The following is a 21,079-nucleotide window of genomic DNA, read 5'->3' on the forward strand; positions in this document are numbered from 1 at the left end:
CATCTCAATCAACTCCTATACCTCTTGGTCTCAACCCAGCATTTACACCTTGCTGAGACATGCAGGTGCTTTCTGTGTCTCCCTGATATATGTATAAATTACACACAGCACTCTTAATCTTTCCTTTTAAATCAGCTCTTCCTACCCTGATTCAGGTTTTTTCACACATCTAAAGAAATCTCCTGTGAAACCTTATGACAAAGTGACAAATCAGTCCATGCATTATTTTATTTGCAGAGATAGCACCTAGTGAAAAATGATGACCAAAACAAATGTGTTTACCCCCTCAAAAGCTGCAAAAAGTTCTTTGAAGGTGTATAACTGCTCGCTCCACTGTCACATTCCACCTTTTGCATTCAGATTTGGCTGTCCCACTACTTGTCTCCAAGAAGAGCATGTTTGGTTTTGTCCAATTTCTATAGCACACGTTCTCATTGCTTTTGCAGGTAAAGGAGGAGAATCCGGCAGGACTTTTTGTGTACCATTAGGATGGAGAAAATCAGGACATGGTTCCTACATCTAATTACAATAGCTCCTGGCTGAAACCAAGTGCATTCATTGAAAGACTCTAAGTGACAGCACATTCACTAGGGTCCTCAGTATCCTTGTCCCGTCATTAGTTGCTCTTTTTGTTACGAATTTACATTCCACTTCCATTCAACTTTGCAAATCTCCACTTCCTGTCATTAGCTCCTTTATGAACTTACAATGAGGAATCATGCTGCTGAGCATAATAGCTGCAACGAGCTGCAGCAAAATAATCCCATCAGTGGCATTTTATATACTATCTAAGCAGTTTTAGTGCCAGCGTCTCCCTAGATTTGTGGGACTTCACTGTCACTTGAGGAAGAAAAAAAGAGAAAAGAACAACCCTGAAATGGTTTTAAATTGCTCAGTTGAATTCATTAAAGGCAGAAAGTAAAAATAGCCTTCATTAAAAAAATCTCTTTGAGGATTTTCTTCTGCTTGACAATAGAAAATATGCTGCCTTAGGCTATATCCTGCATACTGTGGATTGGGAGGAATCCTTATCTGTTGGCTGTGCCTGGGGACTGAGACACAGGAGCATCTCCAGCTCCAGGGGACTATGGCAGTGGACATTCAATTGTTCTTCCTCTCTATAAAATGGGGTTAATTTTGATCCATTCTGGCTATTGGAAACATGTTAAATCTTTTCTGAACCTCAGGAAAGCCCTTTGCAAGCTCTCCTGACTGTGCATTTCTTAAGAGAGTCGTAAGAGGATACAAAGCTTTGTATCCAAAGCCCAAATGGGCATTTGAAGGGGAATACGAGGCTGAACCGGGTGGACAAGCTCATAGCTGGGGTAGAGCATCGTTTTTTGTGTAAAGCATGATCAGCACAATGGAGTCCTGATCCAGCTCTGAGGCAACAGCACAAGACGGATGTGGAGTGGTTGGAGCGAGGCCAGAGGAGGCCCTGGAGCTGCTGCGAGGGCTGAAGCAGCTCTGCTCTGGAGCCAGGCTGAGAGAGCTGGGCTGGGGCAGCCTGGAGAAGAGAAGGCTCCTGAAGGGGACACCTTAGAGCAGCTCCAGTGCCTAAAGGGGCTCCAGGAAACCTGGAGAGGGGCTTTGGACAAGGGCCTGGAGGGACAGGCCAAGGGGGATGGCTTTAACCTGCCAGAGGGGAGATTGAGATGAGCTCTGAGGCAGAAGTTCTTCCCTGTGAGGGTGCTGAGGCGCTGGCACAGACTTTTCCCAGCGAAGCTGTGGCTGCCCCATCCCTGGCAGTGTTCAAGGCCAGGTTGGACACAGGGGCTTGGAGCAACCTGCTCTAGTGGAAGGTGTCCCTGCGCGTGGCAGGGGGTTGGAGCTGGAGGAGCTTTGAGGTCCCTCCAACCCAAACCAGTCTGGGATTCTAGGATTTTTTGAAGTAAAACACGTTACTGACTTCTACAGCAACCACAGAACATGTCACTTAACTCTACCCACCTACAAACGCTCAGATACAATTATCCGCTCCTGTGGAGCAGAAGACATTTCATAGATACACTTTCTTCCCTCCAACCAAAGTACTCCTGTTAACTTAGACTACCAAATCCCATTGGCAACTGCATCAATCACTTGGAAATGTAAGAAATGAAATGTGGTGAATTTCTACCTTTGTTAACATAGTTTCCCAATATAAAGTGCCACAGAAGAAGCACTTTTTATGGAAAACACCATTTGAGAGCTGTTAAACGAGGAGCCACTACCATGCTGCTGCCCACAACCACGATTACCAATTCATTTTGATCACAGGCACAACTCTTCTGCCTTCCCACATGCAAAGCAGAACAGTTTTGGCACTGCTTTGGATGGATAGCCTGGGCATGAATAATGCAGTGCTTACAGGCAGGCTGGGAAAAATCTATATTATACAAACCATGGTGTATTTCCTATTTCTGTTCCTGTTTGGAATACAAATAAGGTCTTCTAGGGGAAGCTATACTCTTAAATGCTGTTGGGATCAATGCGTTTCTGCCCCTTGCTCCAAAACAACAGAATTTGGTATCAAAAGGGCAGCAAATGTATTTGTTTTCTTTAATACACACCCTTGACTGCAGAAACCCCAATTCACAAACTGAAACCTGTGATAGAGACAACCTTCAGCAAGCAACTCCCTTTTAGATGATAACTATAAAGAGTTCTAGTGGATCCCTCTCCTTTCAATTTAAACCTGCTGTTAGCAAACGTCTCCCTGAAGCTAGTTCTGATGCCTGCTTGAGAGAATATTCACTATAGGCCTTTGTCTTTATTAAATTTGCAAGGCTTACACTCAACAGAAGGATATAAAAACCCCCAAATCAACTGAATATCCAACCTTAGCTCTGCTTTTTTGAATACCTGCCTTAAAACAGCATCTTCAGACCTTTGATTCCCATAGTTTCTCAGCCAATGCTTGCCACATTTGTGTCTGTACGTGCGTATCTAACACAGAGCATATACAAAGAGATGTGCAGCCACCTTCTGCATTTGATTGATGAGGTTTTGATGGTTCTGTGGGTACCCTTGGCTTGAATTACCAGGACTCTGACAATTCTAATCCCATCCTATCTTACGTACGAAGCTTGTTTTGGACTTTTGGGACTATTTTCCCAAAGCATCTGGGAAAATAAAAGATCCTGCAACTTTTGGTGAGCATCCAAAAATGGAAATTTCCAGCCACAGAGATGATATATTTGACAAAGTAAGAAAACCTCATTATCAAGTGGTTCATAACAGAGTGTTTTACAGACCTGTAACAAAAGGCAACACTCTTCTCTCCAGTGATTAATTCAGCTGTGCATATACCCATGCTCAAGACGGAGATTAATGTTGCAGATCAACTACATGGCAAATAAAGCAGATTCAAGTGCCTTTATCCACTGTCCAGCCGTTTCTTTGTGGGAGTTCACTCTTCCTCACACTTGTATCTGATGCCACACGACTTCATCTCCCTTTAGTCTCAACTCCCATGGGATTTGTGTGCACTGCAACTGGGTTCTCTGTTAAATCTCTGCTTTGTCAAAGCAGGCTGACTGCGCTAGCTTAATCCTAGGATTAACAAAGCACCTCATTTTGTTTCCCTTTGTTAAACCATCCTAATTTCTCTATTTTTTTTTTTACTTTCCAAGCTGAGTGACCAGCAATGTTTCAGCTTTAGATCTCCTCTGTTCTCTTGGATACTGTATAGGATGCATAGCATATCCTTGACATGGTACCAGCAGGGATGGGGAAAGGCTGGTCAATTAAGTCTTCTGCAGGCAGACCACCTTCCCCTCCTCTCCTCCAGCAACCAAGAGCAGTGGTGATGTCTCTAAGTGATGAGCTGTTAATAAAATTAAACAACACATTGAGCTAAAATGCCTGGAAATAGAATCACTGAATCAAATAGGTTGCAAAAGACCTTTAAGATCCGCAAGTCTAACCTTTACCACAGGACTTCCAAGTCCACACTAACCCATGTCACTAAGGGCCTCTATAGAGGGACTGATGACAATATACAAGGCTTCCCCTCATCCGTATTTCAGCATATACATAAGAGAATGGGAAACTTGTTTGAGGGGGAAGAAAGGCCAGTGAAGAGCATGTGTGATAAATCAAGATGACCATTGCTACCTTTAAGGCAGTCTGACCGTGCCAGAACAGGGCTGAAAAGCAGCCAAGTGTCTACAACAGTACTGCAGAATGAGACAGGAGATCTCTCATGTGCCCTTGGCAGCAGCTTCATGTTCACTTACTGCTCCTCTCCCTTTTCTCTGCCAAGAAATTAGTGTCAATTATCCCGTAGTCAAACAACGCAGAGGAAAAGGAGACCTTAGAGCAGCTCCAGTGCCTAAAGGGGCTACAAGAAACCTGAAGAGGGGCTTTGGACAAGGGCCTGTAGGGACAGGCCAAGGGGAATGGCTTTAACCTGCCAGAGGGAAGACTGAGATGAGCTCTGAGGCAGAAGCTCTTCCCTGTGAGGGTGCTGAGGCGCTGGCACAGGGTGCCCAGAGAAGCTGTGGCTGCCCCATCCCTGGCAGTGTTCAAGGCCAGGTTGGACACAGGGGCTTGGAGCAACCCGCTCTAGTGGAAGGTGTCCCTGCCCGCGGCAGGGGGTTGGAACTGGGTGAGCTTTAAGGTCCCTTCAACCCAAACTATTCCACGATTCCATGACAATTCTATGAAAATGCTTGTTGGGAGTACGCGTAGAGCTGGAGGAATGGGGGGGACACACTAAGCAAGTCCCTTAGGAGCCCTCCTGGAACCCAACAAGGACCTCCTGTCCTTTCTCACACCCTCTCAACCGCAGACCTCAGAGGGATGCTTTCCACTGAGCATCGGGTGCTTGCAGATGAGAAGCAACAAGACGAATTTAAACTGCAGCTAAAAGCAGCGGGCAGAGCTGTGTCTGTAGAGGAAATACCCTAAAAACATCTATTAAAGCGTGAACAAAGACACAAACGCTCTAGGATGAGGTGGCAAAACAAGGATTACTGCTTTGTCATGGTGTTCTACCAAATCCACATTAAACTGAACATCCATGACAATGTTACCGAAAACAATTACTAGGTAAAAAGCTTGCTGTATAAGAACTCAATATAAAGCACTTAGAATACATATTGTATATTATATATAAAACATGATACACATTATAATGGAAATCTTATGATGACAGTATATGCATCAGTCTCACTGCAGCTTTGCAGCTTCTTTTGGATCAGCAGATTTTTCTCTGTATTTATGTCATATAGAAGTTTTATAACCCATTTGTTTTCTATTCCTACACTTGAGCCAGAGTCAGCCTGGAGACCTTGCTTAAAAACTGTGTATAGAAACTACCCAGACAGACGGATTTGCCCTTGATTAATTCAAAGAAATTCCCCTGATGTTCTTATTTATAAAGACAGAGAGAAAAGGTGATTTGTGGCTTCACCTTGCACCAGAATTTGTTCAACCATCAGAAAGAAATCATGCAAGCGCCAAAACAAACAACCCATGTGGCCTGTTTGCTGCAAAGGGAAGCCCTCTGAAATGATTTGCTGCTGGAAGAACAATATACCCCCTCCCAGCCACCTTCCTGCTGAAGATGCCATTTCACTTGGTTCAAAGATTCAGCACCTGAAGGTATTTCAAATATTCAGCACGAGTACTTCGCAGTACAACCAAACGGCATTTGTAGCCCTGATGAAAAGCTGCTGCAAAAGGATCCTCAGTGGATATAAACTCACCCTGACAACCTAAAGGATTCGGTTTTAAAGGACTGAAGAGCCAGCCCATCCTAAAACCCAGCTTTGAGGCTCATTGAGCCTCCCACAACAACTTCTGCATCTCTATTAGGGACCGTCACCATCGGCGCTCCGAACCTCTGCTGCGAGGTCGCAGCACTGTCAAGCAGCAGCCATCACTAATTGACAATTTCAAGCTGTAACATCACAAACCATCTTCTCACTTAAATTTATTTGAATATTCTGGTCTTGTTAAGTTTCTATCATACGATTTATCACAGCAGACAAGGAAGAGTCTTCGAGTGCATTGTGTAGCTCTAATGATGTGATTTAGCGATACACAATCTTGTTAAAGCAGGAGCTGTTATTAAAGCTTTGTGGAGGAGCTGAATCTCATTTCTGTTCCTTCTTCCTCCTCCATCCCTGTTCTGCAGTTTAGGGACACAGGTATTACCCCGAAAAAATACATTGGAAGAGCTGAGCATTGCTGCACTCATTTTAATAGACAATGCACCTGCAGGATTAATGACTCTTTCTGGCTTCAGGTGCAGAATAGAATCATCAGGCCAGAACACAATCCTCACAAAACCCCAACCCAAATCCTCCAAAATCTTTTTGCCATCACAAGACAAAGCAAAGGCAGAAGGAAACCTCTCAAATACAGAAGTGGCCTCTGAAGATCCAGTTGCTCACTCAATTTTACACCTCTCAGATGATACTCTTGATAGCAATAAGATTTAGTACCAGTTGCGCTCATGGTGAGGCACATTTTCCTGTAGGCTCCAGAGAAGAGATCTAGAAACCCATTTCATATAAAAGAGCAGACTGTCATCAAATGGAAATGACTCACACCTCAGATTCATAGTCCCGGTAAAGGGAAAAGTTGTCTGCAGTCTGCTGCCAATCTTACAAAATTATCCTTTTACCCTTTAAAAGTACTGGGATATAATAAATAGAACCTGAGAAATTGGACAGAGGGATCTTTTATTCTTCAGAGAGAAAGAAACAAGGGAAGAGAGGCAGAAAAGCTACAACTGAGAATGGGAGGGAGAGCAAAGAGGTAAAGAAAGAGAAAAGCCTTCCATAAAACATCAAGGCTTCAGAAAAGGAGCATGCAGCAGGAGAAGCACTAGGACAGCAAAAGAGACTAAAAATAATGGAAAGCTCCAAACCAACACTACAAAAACCACCCATGAGAGAGCAGATGGAACAACCTGAGATACAGCTTTTGATGCAAACCCTGGCCAGTGCCTGCTGGTTGCATAGAGAGGTGGAACAAGGGAAGACTGCCCTACCCCGAGGTAAGAGCTGAACTCCACACTTCTGCCATCACAGCTCTCCCTTTGCACCGAGGGAAGGACTTAATAGTCCAATGCAAATTGTCCCAGCTTGTTCCCAATTCTGCTCACACGGACTGAGGCATGAAAAGGAAAGGAAAGGATATTTCATTCTCTGGAGCATATCCCAGTGTCTTTACTGCTGTTGGATGGCTGATGTCCTCTTCCAGCATGCAAGTGAGATGTGCTGTATGTCCTAAGGGAGCTGAGGTGAAATAGTGGTTCCCAAGACACAGTCCCAAATACATCCAAAACTGGAGGGTACCTTTCTTGCTTCCATGCCTTCTGTTCTGGAGGGACACCCTTTAGCCCATCCCTGCTCTCTTCCTTCAGCTTGGCTTTTCTGTCTTGTCCAGTAGTGACACATTTCCAAACCAGACCCACATCTGCACCTAGGTTCCAATTTTACACTGGAAATACTGTCTGAAGATGAGCATCAAGTAAACCAATGGAAGAGATCCTAATAAGCAGTTGGGATAGTGTAACTGTTCTGACCAATATATTTTGTGATGATTTGGTGAAGGATCTGCTGTTGCACAGGTATCCTTCCACGTTGCTCAAATATACCCCATCCTTTTGGTTTAGAGCAAGTGAGAATGAGCATCCTCATGTGAACAGGAGATGCAGAGAAGGAAGCAGCAAGCAGCTGGAGCACTCTGCAGTCAGATTCTAGAATCACAGAATCATCACAGAATGGTTTGGGTTGGAAGGGACCTTAAAGCTCCTCCAGTTCCAACCCCTGCCACGGGCAGGGACACCTTCCACTAGAGCAGGTTGCTCCAAGCCCCTGTGTCCAACCTGGCCTTGAACACTGCCAGGGATGGGGCAGCCACAGGGCACCCTGTGCCAGCGCCTCAGCACCCTCACAGGGAAGAGCTTCTGCCTCAGAGCTCATCTCAATCTCCCCTCTGGCAGGTTAAATCCATTCCCCCTGTCCTGTACCTACAGGTCCTTGTAGAAAGTCTGCATTGTGGTGTGATCTTCAGACCAGCATGGGCTTTCCAGGCAAATGTGTTGCCCATGAATTACCAGCACTCCTTCTCCAGCCCCAAGGGAAGGAACCAAAGCCATGGTTCCTGCTGTGCACAGAACCCTGGCCCCTTGCTGCAGAGCTGCACCAAAATCCAAGAATTTCTGCTGTAACTCAAGCATGACCAGATTTGAAGCTCTTTTTACATTGCTTTTCCTCATCAAAGGCAAACCTGAAAATGATGCATCTTTGGGATTTACCACCGACACATCTGATTCAGCAATGAACTGAAGGCTAACCTTTATAACGCGATAAGGGCAGTGCATTTCACACTCACCCCAGTGCCAAATAGCCTTCAGAGCTTTAAAAACTAATTATATGAACAGAGGCATGACTTTTCTTTCCTTTCTCCCCTTGCCAAGTTCTGAGGTACTAGAATATGCTCAATCAGGTCCCTTGGTCAGGCCAACCCCACCAGAATATTAATGGGGAGATTCTGCTAGTATCTTACCCTGCCTTTTGACATCTATTTGCAAGACGTAGTGATGGGTTAAGACAACAAAATCAATCACTGTCAACACAGATAGGCATGAGGTTGGGGTTTTCTGCAGAGACATCACGTTTGGATTCTTCTTCTTAATTAAACAAATGAGTTACAGGAAACCTAAGGAGGAGGAGAGAAGGAAAACTGTGCTCTGAGATCTCTTCCTGCCACAGTACAAACACTGATGGTAAACTTTTCAGGACATGTTTAATTCAGTGTCCTGGGTTCAGCTATAGCAGTCATTTTTCTCCTGCTTAGTAGCTGGTGCAGTGCTGTGTTTTTTAACTTTCAGCCTGGGAACAACGCTGATAACACCGATGTTTTTAGTTGTTGCTAAGTAATGTTTATTCCAACCAAGGACTTTCTCAGTCTCATGCTTTGCCAGGGAGGAGGGGAAGCCGGGAGGAAGCAGAGACAGGACACCTGACCCAAACTAGCCAAAGGGGTATTCCATACCACAGCACGTCATGCCCAGTATATAAACCGGGGGGAGTTACCCGGAAGGCCCAGATCACTGCTCGGGTCGGGCTGGGTATCGGTCGGTGGGTGGTGAGCAATTGTATCCTCTCCCCTTGTTATTTCACTAATCGTTATTATCATTGGTGGTAGCAGTAGTGGTTTTGTGTTATACCTTAGTTGCGGGACTGCTCTTATCTCAACCCATGGGAGTTACATTCTTCCCATTCTCCTCCCCATCCCTCCGGGAGCGGGGGGAGGAAGAAGGGGGGGGGGGGGGGGAGTGAGTGAGCGGCTGTGTGGTTCTGAGTTACCGGCTGGGCTCAAACCACGACATTCAGCAACGTTCATAAAGGGATACTGCTGAGTAGTTCGAGTACTGCTGTCAGTCTTGTTTTATGTCGAAACAGAACATGGTCCCATGCTTCATCAAGCTTAAACTTTCCTTTTCAGGAAAGGATGCTTAGTCCTGTCCCTGCTAGCTGAGGAGCAGGGGGATCCATGAAAACAGATGAGTATCTGTATATCAAAGATTTAAATATCTTGGATGCTTAGAGTGATAATGAAATGAACTCTTTCAGGCTCTCCCATCACAGCCATGACCCTAACAACCAAGCTATCCACTTCTCTTTGGCTCCACTGCAGTGTTCAGGCAGAGATGGCTATGGCAGAATTATTCCCAATTCATCAGCAGTGCCAAGAGGAAGAGAAAGAAGAAAGGGCAAAGAAGTTATGTTCGTTTGTATTAGGGGAAAGTCTGAAGAAAAAAAGCCCATTTAAATGGAAGGAAGATGACAAAGAATTGGACAAGCAATTAATTTTATTTTGCAGCTTTCAGGAGAGATCTATTCAAGCACGCAGATTCCTGAGGAAGTTTCTAAGCCATGTTGCTTATCATCAACAGCTAAAACTGGCCCAGACCAATTACTATCATTTAAATGAATGCTGCAGGAGCATTCACACAGCAGTCTGAGGAATCAAGGCTTAATACATGATGCTCTGTGCAAACAGATACTGAGAAAAGAACTTTGTCCTAATGTCTAAGCTAAAAACCAGACATGGTAGAGCGGCTTTTCCCTGTGAATTCAGTGTAGATGACTTAAGAGATTTCCCACTCTAACACCTCTGATAGAATTTCACAAAATACTTCAATTAATGGATAATAAAATGACAATATTGGAAGAAAATATCTATTAGGATCAAAACGTTGGCACTGCTATAGCATCAGATGGAGCTTGGCCATCAGATTTAGCCTGGCCAGGAATTTACACTAGCAGGTTATGCCCAGCCTGCAGTGCCCAGATTTGCATCCATGGGAGCTCTGGTGTCCCATGCTGATGGCTCAGAAATCACAGTATGAGCCAGGAGGGCATCCCAGCACCATTCTGTGCCAAGAAACAAGGGATGAATGTGAAGGCAAGGATGGAGGCTAGGACTGAATCAGTGAATCTCAAACCACTCAGGGACTGACTGCACAAAGACCTCAAGGGCTCTGCATCCTCACTCTTCCAGTATTACTGAATATTGTTTGAAACACTGGCAAAGCTGATGATCCCCACTGCAGTATGAGCAAACATTTCTGTGACTAGACATATTTTATACTTTACATCGTCCCTGTCTCTAGACTGCACCATCTTCATGTTATTGTGCTTGCCTTGAGTGAATGAGTAAAATCACAATCTGGGCAAATTAGACTTGTTATTTTCAACAGCTTCACTTACTCCTCCAGTTTTATAGCCAAATGTCAATCAAGGAAGTGATGAATAGTGATGGGGATGCACAGACAAGCTTTTTGACTCACTGGAATGACAAGGAGGATGCGTCAAAGATTCAGAGACTGAGCCATTTACAGTGTGCAGGGAAAGGCCATCTGCCTACTTACAGGCTTTCATTTGCCTCAAAGGGTAGAAACAATCTGGTTTGGACTCAGTAAGTTGCCTCTGAAAGAATCTCCTCTGGAGGTATTAATATATTTCATTTGACTCTCCTTACACAGCTCCTGGGGTTGGGATGGAGGAGAAACATCACTAGGTTATGGCTCAAATGAGGACAGCTTTGGTGATGCCAGTTTCCTGTCCAGTACAACCAGTTGGCTCCTCCATGAGGTTGCAAACTACTGTTTTCTTCATTGGAGGGGTAATAAGAGTAGCACCATCAACCAGAGAAAGGATCTGCCTGAATTAGAAATAACCCTTTCTTTCCCTCTCCAATCCCATTCACAAGCACAATTCTTCATATAGCCTTGTTTGAACACCACAGAGAGCAGAAATGAGCAATAAGGACAGGGAAGCAGCAAGCTGCCACTGCCACTGAAGCTCCTCTTTGAACTGTGGCCTCCCTCTCTTCTGTGCTTGCTGCATGTGAGAAGCAGCTCTGCTTTCTCCTTTCTCTTGAAGGATAATAGGCACTTCCAGTACCTAAAGACACTGACAAGAAAGCTGGAGAGGGGCTTTGGACAAGGGCCTGTAGGGACAGGACAAGGAGGATGGCTTTAACCTGCCAGAGGGGAGATTGAGATGAGCTCTTAGGCAGAAGTTGTTCCCTGTGAGGGTGCTGAGGCGCTGGCACAGGGTGCCCAGAGAAGCTGTGGCTGCCCCATCCCTGGCAGTGTCCAAGGCCGGGTTGGACACAGGGGCTTGAAGCAACCTGCTCTAGTGGAAGGTGTCCCTGCCCATGGCAGGGGGTTGGAACTGGATGAGCTTTAAGGTCCCTTCCAACACAAACCACTCCAGGGTTCTGTGATTCTATAGAGAGCTTCAGAATGATTTATCTACCAATCCATCATATGACTGATAAGCAAAGCCCAGAAACATCCCCCAAACAGATTATTTCCTAAATGATTTCTCAGTACCATCAACAGAAACAAACCCAGCCAACACACAGGAAGTTCTCAGTTCAGCAAAGCTGGTGCCTGGTGATACACAAGAGGAAATGGCCTCAAGCTGCGTCAGGGGAAGTTTGGTTTGGATATTAGGAACAATTTCTTCACTGCAACGGCTGTCACCATCGGGATGACTCCATCCATCCATCAGGGTGGAGTCACCATCCCTGGAGGTATTTAAAAGATGTGTAGATGTGGCACTTAGAGACAGGGTTTAGTGGTGGATTTGGCAGTGCTGGGGTAATGGGTGGACTCAATGATCTTAAGGGTCTTTTCCAACCTAAACAATTCTATGATTCTAGGAGTCTTCTCACACCTGGGCACAAAACAGCTACACAAACACCACTATCATTTCATTTCCAGCAGGTTTCACCATTGTTGCTACTCTCCTTGAAACCCATTCACAACTTAATACATTATTTTACCTTATAAAGTCTTCCTCCTCCTCTCTCTTGGGTCTCAGTTGCTTGGGCTGAGCCATGTTGCTCCAGTTGGGCAGAGATTTCAGGAGCCTGCTGATATCATCATCTTTGGCCCAGGATGCACTGATCACCAGCTTTTCATCCGACTGCACGATGCTCCTATGGGGGAAGCAGCAACAATCACATCAGTGAGGAGCAAATTGTATTTTTCATGCAATTCTGCACATACCCATTAAAATCCCTGTCACATACAAGCGTGCATTAAGCAGTACAGAATGGGTCCAAAGAGGAATTCAACAAAGAGCTCATCTGGAGAGAACAGCAATGCAGGTGGACAGGATATAAAATCCTCTTCAACTCACAACTCTTGATGTACTTTGATAGAGTTATTCCCTCCACCCTTGAAATCATTCAGCTTATAGTCATTTACACAACTGGAGGAGGTCATTCTGTACTACAAGAGAGAGAAGGTAGTTTCTCCATGGCTCATTTGTTGCCTGCAGTCTCAGTTGAGCTCACCAGCCGCTGCTGATGGTGTTGTGACTGCAATGTGGAAACCTGCCCAGGAAGACCTGGGTGGAAGCCACCAGCTCACCACACACCAGCTGGCTCAGCTTGGGGACCAGGTCTGAAGCACTGAAAGGAAATGAAGAATCCAGGATCTTCCCTCCAGTCAGCCAAACCATCTACTAATAGAGATTTCAGTTAAATCACCTGTATGTGTGAAATGGAATCAAAGATCACAGAATATTCCAATTATGAATTTCCCTGTTCAGTATTTTTGGCAGTGTAACTAAGCTGAATTCCTCACTGGCAACTGCAGGAGATAAACAGGATGCTCTCTTTGAAGGAGTCAATTAGCTACCTATTTTTTGTGTTGGGATTGCTCAGGAACAACCATCAGCATAGTCCTTGTCAATGTTTGCTACTTCACTGGCACATTGTGACTACAGAGAGGAAAGTCCTTTCCCATTCTTGGGTTGTTCAGTAGACAGGAAGGACCTAGAAGGTGTTTTTCTATCTCTTGGAAAAGGGAAGCAGGAGTTAGGGGCACTGGAATTTCCTTCTAGATCCTATCATCAATTTCCTTCTCTGGTGAGCATCTGGAAGGCTCTTCTAGGAGGCCCTTGCATAGTGACCAGTGGGACTGCTTCTCCAGCCCAAGAAGAAACACATGATCTGTCCACATCACTCAAAGCAAAGGCATGGTGGTGACCTCTCCAGTGGGCAGCAGCAGGATTTTTTCCTGCCCTCTGTAATGGGAATATGGCAAATCCACCAAACAAGCAGCAGCGTGGCTTGAGAATGGAAGCATCTGAAAAGACAAGGTCTCAGAGGCCCTGTTCCTGTGGAGAGGCTTAGCTGCTGGTTAACAACAGAATCAAGATCTCACTTGTGCAATAAGAGTCTGATCACCTTCTACTATGGAGAAATACAGAAAAGGCTCCGGGACCTGTGTTTGCCCTCAAACACCCACCACCTCTTGCTCACAATGTTACAAGACACCCAGAAATAAAGTATGTTTGCTGAGTCCTACCATGCAAGTGGTTGGAGAAGTGTAAATGCCAAATAGATCTTTTATCTGTTACTGTCCCCCAGAAAAAACTGCTTCTTTAACATGGATAGAAACTTCATGCATCAAAAAGATGTAGAGATTCAACACTGGATCTGTCAACCAAGAACTGGAGCTGCTGGGTGTTGTGGCATGGATGTATCTGTGCTGGTTTAGCCCACATCAGCTCAATGTGGACCTTGCTGAGCCATTTACACTTCTAGATCCAGGTTAGGCCACTGAATGGGGCAAACAGATGCTCAGAGCTGTCCCTAGCATTCAGGTGGTGATTTTGGGAAGGGTCATGCAAGATCATAATGAAGACCCTGCACATTTGTAAGGGGTTTATGTGGATTAACCAGTCTCATTTTCCACGTCCTGAAAGGAATGTTTTGGTCAATAAATAGAAATAAAAGTAACAACACACCGAGTATGTGTGTTTTGAAAAGGAAAACAGTGAAAAAGGCATTGAGATAGGAGCCAACACTAATCTATCTTGAGACAGAGCAGATTACTTCTTTTTCCCACCAGCACGGAGCAACCTGTCACTCCTTTCACCTACTACCCCGAAAACAACGTCTGCTCTGTAAATACACATGATTTGTGAAAATGAATTTGTCACATGCACTTACAAAGAGATTTCCCTTCTCTTTAAGTTTCATGTTCAATCTGCCACAGACAAAAGAATGAATTCTGTTTCCAGCCACAGAAGACCTCAGCGTCAAAACCGCAATTTGGCTTTTTGCTGCTGTTAGGAACTTGGTGTTTTTCCCCTTAGGAAAAAAGGCCCTTTTTTCACACCCTGGGTGAAGGGAAAAAACCCAAAAGCTTCACTAGAATCTCTGACATTTGAGATGGAAAAACTGCATTTGATGCTATCTGGCCATTTCTCTGCCAAGGCAAGACAACTGTTCCATTGGATGTATTAGCCAGTGCTTTGTTCTCCCCAGTTTTAAATGACTAAAGTAATAGTCTCCTTCCCTTGGGAGTTTATTTCACAATAGAGCAAATCTAACTCTTGGCTTCATAAAAAATATAAAAGTCCTGACACTGTGCTTGTGTTTTATTTTACTCAGTTTCATGCCATTACTCCCTGCTATTTCCCCTTACAGCAGCCTCAGCTCTCACCACTTCCACTATTTACTCTCTTCAATTATTAACAGCCTTATCATAGCCCTTCAGATGACTACGAATGCAAGTCCTCTTTGGGAGTCTTCTGATGGAGTTATACAGAGGACAGAGCTACCTCTCTGTTTTATGATCCTTATTATCTGCTGTCTTCAAGAATCCTATTGCTTTTTGCAGTGGGTATTGGGGGAAGGAGAAGGAGGATGATATTCGGCTGCTATAGCAAGCTACAAACTGAGTTTGGGGTCCTTGCTTTCCTAGGGTCTCTGTTTTCCAAGAGCCTAACCCACACAACTCCTGCTTTTCTCACCTTTTGGTGATGTGCTACTCATGGGTCCATGAGCCATGGAGCCCTAAGCCAAATTCTCCACTGAAATCAATAGGAAGCTTCAAAGTAATCCATGCTGGGATATTGCCACCACTACATGGGTCCTTTGGAATTATGCCCCCATTGTTTCCCATGATGGGAACACCTCCTAATCTTTATTGATAGGTTGGTTTCACTCCAACCACCCCCTCATGTTTAATAGGTTGGTACATACTCCAACCTCTGTTAGATGCCCAGCTTTCCCCATCACTTCCACACTCCTTTTCCCCCACCTTTTCTTTCTAGCATCTCAGCCAGTTTTCAACCTCCATAACTTCTATCAATGTCAATCTAATTTGGGGCTTCGAGTAAATTATCACAAGTCAGGATGACATGTTTTAGTACAGCTCAAAATGCTTCCTTTCAAACACTCCCCCTTCTCCCAAACTCCTATGTAATTACTCCTGCTGCTGTAATAGGCTGTGGTGGGTTGATCTTGGTTGGATGCCAGGTGTCCACCAAGCCGCTCTATCATTCCCCTTCTCAGCAGGATGGGAGGGGGACAAAATAAGGTGGAAAAAAGCTTGTGGATGAAGATAAAGGCAGTTTAATAAAGCAAAAGCAAAGGCCAAGTGCAAAGCAAAGGGAAACAAAAGATTTATTCTCTACTTCCCATCAGCAGGCTATGTCAGCCTTCCAATGTCTGACGGGGGCCTACAAGGATGCTGTAAAGCAACTCTTCATCAGGGACTGCAGTGATAGGACAAGGGGTGATGGGCTCAAACTGAAAGAGGGGAAGTTCAGGTTAGATATAAGGAAGAAGTTCTTCCCTGTGAGGGTGCTGAGGCCCTGGCACAGGTTGCTCAAGGAAGTGGTAAATGCTCCATCCCTGGCAGTGTTCAAGGCCAGGTTGGACACAGGGGCTTGGAGCAACCTGCTCTAGTGGAAGGTGTCCCTGCCTGTGGCAGGGGCTTGCAACTAGATGATCTTAAGGTCCTTTCCAACCGAAACCATTCTATGATTCTATGATCCCAAGAAGTAGGGCTTGAGTATGTGTAGTAGTTACTCCAAGACAAACGTTGTAATAACAAATGTCCTCCCACCTCCTCCTTTCTCTTAGCTTTTATTGCTGAGCAGACATCATATGACATGGAATACCCCTTTGGTCAGTTGGGATCAGCTGTCCTGGCTCTGTCCCCTCCCAAGATCTTGTCCAGCCTCCTGGTGAGGGAAGAATGGTGGAGAGAGAGACTTGATGCTGTGGAGCACTGCTCAGCAGCACCAAACCACTGGTGTGTTATCAACATCTTTCCAGCTACCAACACAAAGCACAGCACTCTGAGGGCTGCTATGGGGAGAATTAACTCCATCTCAGCCAGACCCAATGCATTCTTGCTCCCACCAGTGCCATAATGAACTAATTAATTCACAGCTCAATGGGCCGAGGAAAATCCCATCTGTCTGTACCCAGCTCCTGGGAGTGGGTAGGGAAAAGGTGTCACATAGATGATGGCACATGATGAGTGAGGAGGGTTCACTCCTCTACAGCTCAGTGGGTTTTATCCAGGAAACATCTGCTGGTGGTAATGATCCCAGATTTGCACCACTGCCACCCTGAGCTGGGATCAAAGTGATGGGAACATCCCTGGACACAGCTGGGGGGGGTATGGCTTTTCATTAGGAAAACATCTGGAGGCCACGGGGAATAATTGAACTGTGTTGGCTTGTGCCAAATGTATTTTTGAGTAAGTTGTTTCTCTTCCCAGGGCCAAGGTGGTGTTTCCATGCTGAGCTTTGCTTGCACTGCTAAGAGGTTAAAACCAATATGTTCACCATGTGCCAGGTACCTAAAGGCCTGAGGGAGAGACCCGTGCCCAGAAAGAGTCAAAAACACAACTTAAAACCCCCAAAGTTAATGGAAGAAGGGGAAGATACCAGTAAGAAGTAGTAAACTGAGCAGCAAGAGCATTTCCTGATGACTCAAGGAATCCTGTTTGACTGCAGACCCCACACCTTGGATGAATTTTGGCTGGCTGGAAAGCAGGAACTGAGATACACTGGTTTTCTTCATCATTTTGAAAGATACAGGCCCAGTTTTATCCCACCTTATCGTATTTAGCTCAGTCAGTTCAGGCAGGAGGCTGGTCACCACAAGCCGCCTTCCCAACCAAAGGAGAAAGCTGAGCACCTCCAAAGAGTTTGGCCACTTTTTAACTAAGGTGAACTACTCTTTGGAGACGTCCATCTCTTTTTACAGACTAAAGAGACGCATTTGGGTGAGTGGTGCCTTTACTCAAGCTCTTCAGATAGGTTGAAAAATGTGTAACAGGAGGGTTGTTCAAGGGAGAGAGGATGAAGACTGGTAAGAAGCGGGTGGACACACAGGACAGAGCTTAAAGCTGGACAACAAAGTAAGAACTGCAGCTTCAACATGGGCATAATTAAACATGGGGCTTATTTGTGTAGAAAGACATAGAAAGAGATTAGTTTTAGCACTCAAGACAGCAAAACTTGTCTGAGAATCAGAGAATAGTTCAGGTTGGAAAGGACCTTAAGATCATCCAGTTCCAACCCCCTGCCATGGGCAGGGACACCTCAGACTAGACCATGTCGCTCAAGGCTCTGTCCAACCTGGCCTTGAACACTGCCAGGGATGGAGCATTTACCACTTCTCTGGGCACCCTGTGCCAGCGCCTCAGCACCCTCATGGGGAAGAACTTCTTCCTTAGATCTAACCAGAACTTTCCCTGTTTCAGTTTGAACCCATCACCCCTTGTCCTATCGCTACAGTCCCTGATGAAGAGTCCCTCTCCAGCATCCTTGTAGCCCCCTTCAGATATTGGAAGGGTGTTGGCAAGAGACTAAAGACTCATGTTAAGGGTAGCTACCAGGAACTGGTCAGGATTTTCCCTGTCCCTGTGACTCCTTGTACTAAAGCCCTGTAAAAATGGTTTAGCTCTACAGGCTTCACTCATGAGTAGAGCTGCTATTATAGGAATTTGCTGAAGCAGCAGCTAGATGTAGACTGGACAAGGCTGAAGAAAAGCACTGCCAACACAGCAGGAGGTTTTGTGGCTCTATCTCACATTTTTGTTTTAATTTTAATCCCAACCCCTCAGGAACATAACTCACATCCATAAACAGTTTATGTCAAACTGAAACTGCACTTGGGTACAAACACGTAATTTGCTGAAGACATCTCACCTACATCAGATTGAACACGCTTCTGAAATCCATCATCAATTAAAACAAGAAAATCTGTAGCTGCTACTTAGATAAATGTCCAATCCATTCATATCCAGGTTTTTTCCTTTTTGCATTCACTGGAAAATGTGTGCCAAATGGAAATCAAACACGAGAAACCTCAGCTGTGCATTTCTTAGCACTGACGTCCTGACAGTGCTATCTGCTCTGCGAAGGACTCCAAATAAAACAGCCTTGCTTTGAGGAGCCTGTATTTGAATACATTTCACCCACGTTTGCTCATATTCCCCCTTCAAGAAACACATGCACATGGGGAATGTCCAAATGCCACGTGCAAATCTTGGATAAAACAGCTCTCTGGCTTCCCAAATTCTCACTATCTTGACATCTCAAGAACAGACACACACTCCCTTGCTCCGATGGCTTTGCCTGCTTGTATTAGTTCACAGCTCTAAAGAGTTTATTCTGATTTAAAGCAGCTATAAATAAGCCTTCCTTCCCTAACTTTATGAACACAAGGATTTATCCATCTCAAACCCTCAAGGAAAACCCTGGTCCAAAGAGTAAGGCTGCATGGAGCCGTACTGATAGGAGATCCCTGCAGAGGGCATAATGTCCCCATGGATCGTACTGTTTGCCCTGGGAATACCGGGGAGCTGCTCCATTCCTCTGCATCATTTGAAATGAATATAGATTTCTATTTCAGTCAGTCATTTGCTAGCAGCAAAACTAGAACGTTTCCTGTTTTTCCCTCCTGCTTGCAATCAGGATATTGCCAAATTAGGGCTGTCCTAATTACTCCTCAGCAGGTGCCAAAACCAGGAATGGTATCAGCAAAGGAAGGAAGGAAGGACCTTTTAAGTTTAAGCCAAAGAAATCACATCTATTGTCTGGCTCCAGTCAATGAAGTTTCATATAAAATCCAAGCATTTTGGACAACGGCACATGACAAGCCACCAATTTACGCAAGTGAAGTTTAGACCCATATGTGCTCACTGCTATTGGTGGTGGTGTTGATAATAATGAGCCTGTACACAACTGCTCACCAGATGAAGCTTTTCCTGAACGAAATCAGGCAATAGGAAATAATTTCTTAATGCTCTTGGTTAGAAAACACAAGGGACTTTTTCAGCTTCCCTCCTATAGCCAGCCTCATTTAGCCATTAAAGGAGATTATGTATAGCAGATATCCCAGCCCACACTGCTGCAGCATCTGTAGTGTCTCAACACAAGTATTTATCACCATGGCATGGGGCATGCTCCTGGTTCCCTCTCCAGGGAGGGCCATTTTAAAGATGGGCAACTGGGATATACAGAGAGAAAGTTACTTATTGATGGTTACCCAGGAAATCTAGGATAACGCAAGTAAACCAAACGATCCAGCATAACTCTATGCGCAGCGGGACCACACTGTGTTTAGTCTCTATGGTTGGGGAAGCAGTTAGAGATGGATCACCCAAAAATGCTAATGAACAAAGACAGTCTAGGACAGAGGGACAAAGCATTTGATGCCCCCCTGAATAAGTTTACAGACAAGTTTTGGGAAAGTTCCATAGAAGTCATGGAATGGTTTGTGCTGGAAGGGACCTTAAAGCTCCTCCAGTTCCAGCCCCCTGCCACAGGCAGGGACACCTTCCACTAGAGCAGGTTGCTCCAAGCCCCTGTGTCCAACCTGGCCTCGAACATTGCCAGGGATGAGGCAGCCACAGCTTCTCTGGGCACCCTGTGCCAGCACCTCAGCACCCTCACAGGGAACAACTTCTGCCTAAGGGCTCATCTCAATCTCCCCTCTGGCAGGTTAAAGCCATTCCCCTTGGCCTGTCCCTACAGACCCTTGTCCAAAGCCCCTCTGCAGGTTTCCTGGAGCCCCTTTAGGCACTGGAGCTGCTCTAAGGTCTCCCCTTCAGGAGCCTTCTCTTCTCCAGGCTGCCCCAGCCCAGCTCTCTCAGCCTGGCTCCAGAGCAGAGCTGCTCCAGCCCTCGCAGCAGCTCCGGGGCCTCCTCTGGCCTCGCTCCAGCAGCTCCACGTCCCTCTTGTGCTGCTGCCCCAGAGCTGGATCAGGACTGCAGGGGGGGTCTCCCCAGAGCGCAGCAGAGGGGGAGAATCCCCTCCCTGACCTGCTGCTCACGCTCTGGGGGTGCAGCCCAGCACACAGGGGGGTTCTGGGCTCAAGCGCACACCGAAGCTGGGTCATGGGGAGCTTCTTGTTTCACAAACCCCAGCGTGGATGTATTTATGTTGTGGTGGTGTTACTAATTCCTGCATTGCCCTGAGATCTGAATACCCAAATCTATATATTTAAGTAAAATACTGCTGAATCTGTTGGTAACACTTAAAATCGAAAGGTCTGACTTGCCTTACAAGGAAGCAATAGCTACATACAGCTATTTATTTTAAAGATGATGCCTTATACTCTCCATCTCCAACCTGAGGTCACCTTTTGCCTGATTAAGAGAAAAGCTGTGTGGTTTCTAAGCTCTGCTACCACTGTCATCCACATTTAAAGAGCCTAAAACACAGTGTGATGTGGATAAAGTCACTGAGAAGCCAAGACTCTTATGCCAATGATCATTATTCCAGACTTTTTC

The 21,079-nt window shown here is 45.4% G+C and overlaps 1 protein-coding gene across 2 annotated transcripts in view; it reads right to left on the minus strand.

Annotated features, from left to right (window-relative positions):
* The window catches only part of EXOC4 (exocyst complex component 4), a 396,577-nt gene that overhangs the window by 58,063 nt on the left and 317,435 nt on the right, over window positions 1–21,079 (minus strand). For both annotated transcript variants that reach the window (XM_030480709.1, XM_030480710.1), the window contains exon 13: window positions 12,304–12,459. In XM_030480709.1, coding sequence (XP_030336569.1) covers window positions 12,304–12,459 — 156 coding nt within the window. The remainder of the gene's footprint in view (window positions 1–12,303; window positions 12,460–21,079) is intronic.

This window comes from Strigops habroptila, chromosome 3 (assembly GCF_004027225.2).
Source record: "Strigops habroptila isolate Jane chromosome 3, bStrHab1.2.pri, whole genome shotgun sequence".
Lineage (NCBI taxonomy): Eukaryota > Metazoa > Chordata > Aves > Psittaciformes > Psittacidae > Strigops > Strigops habroptila.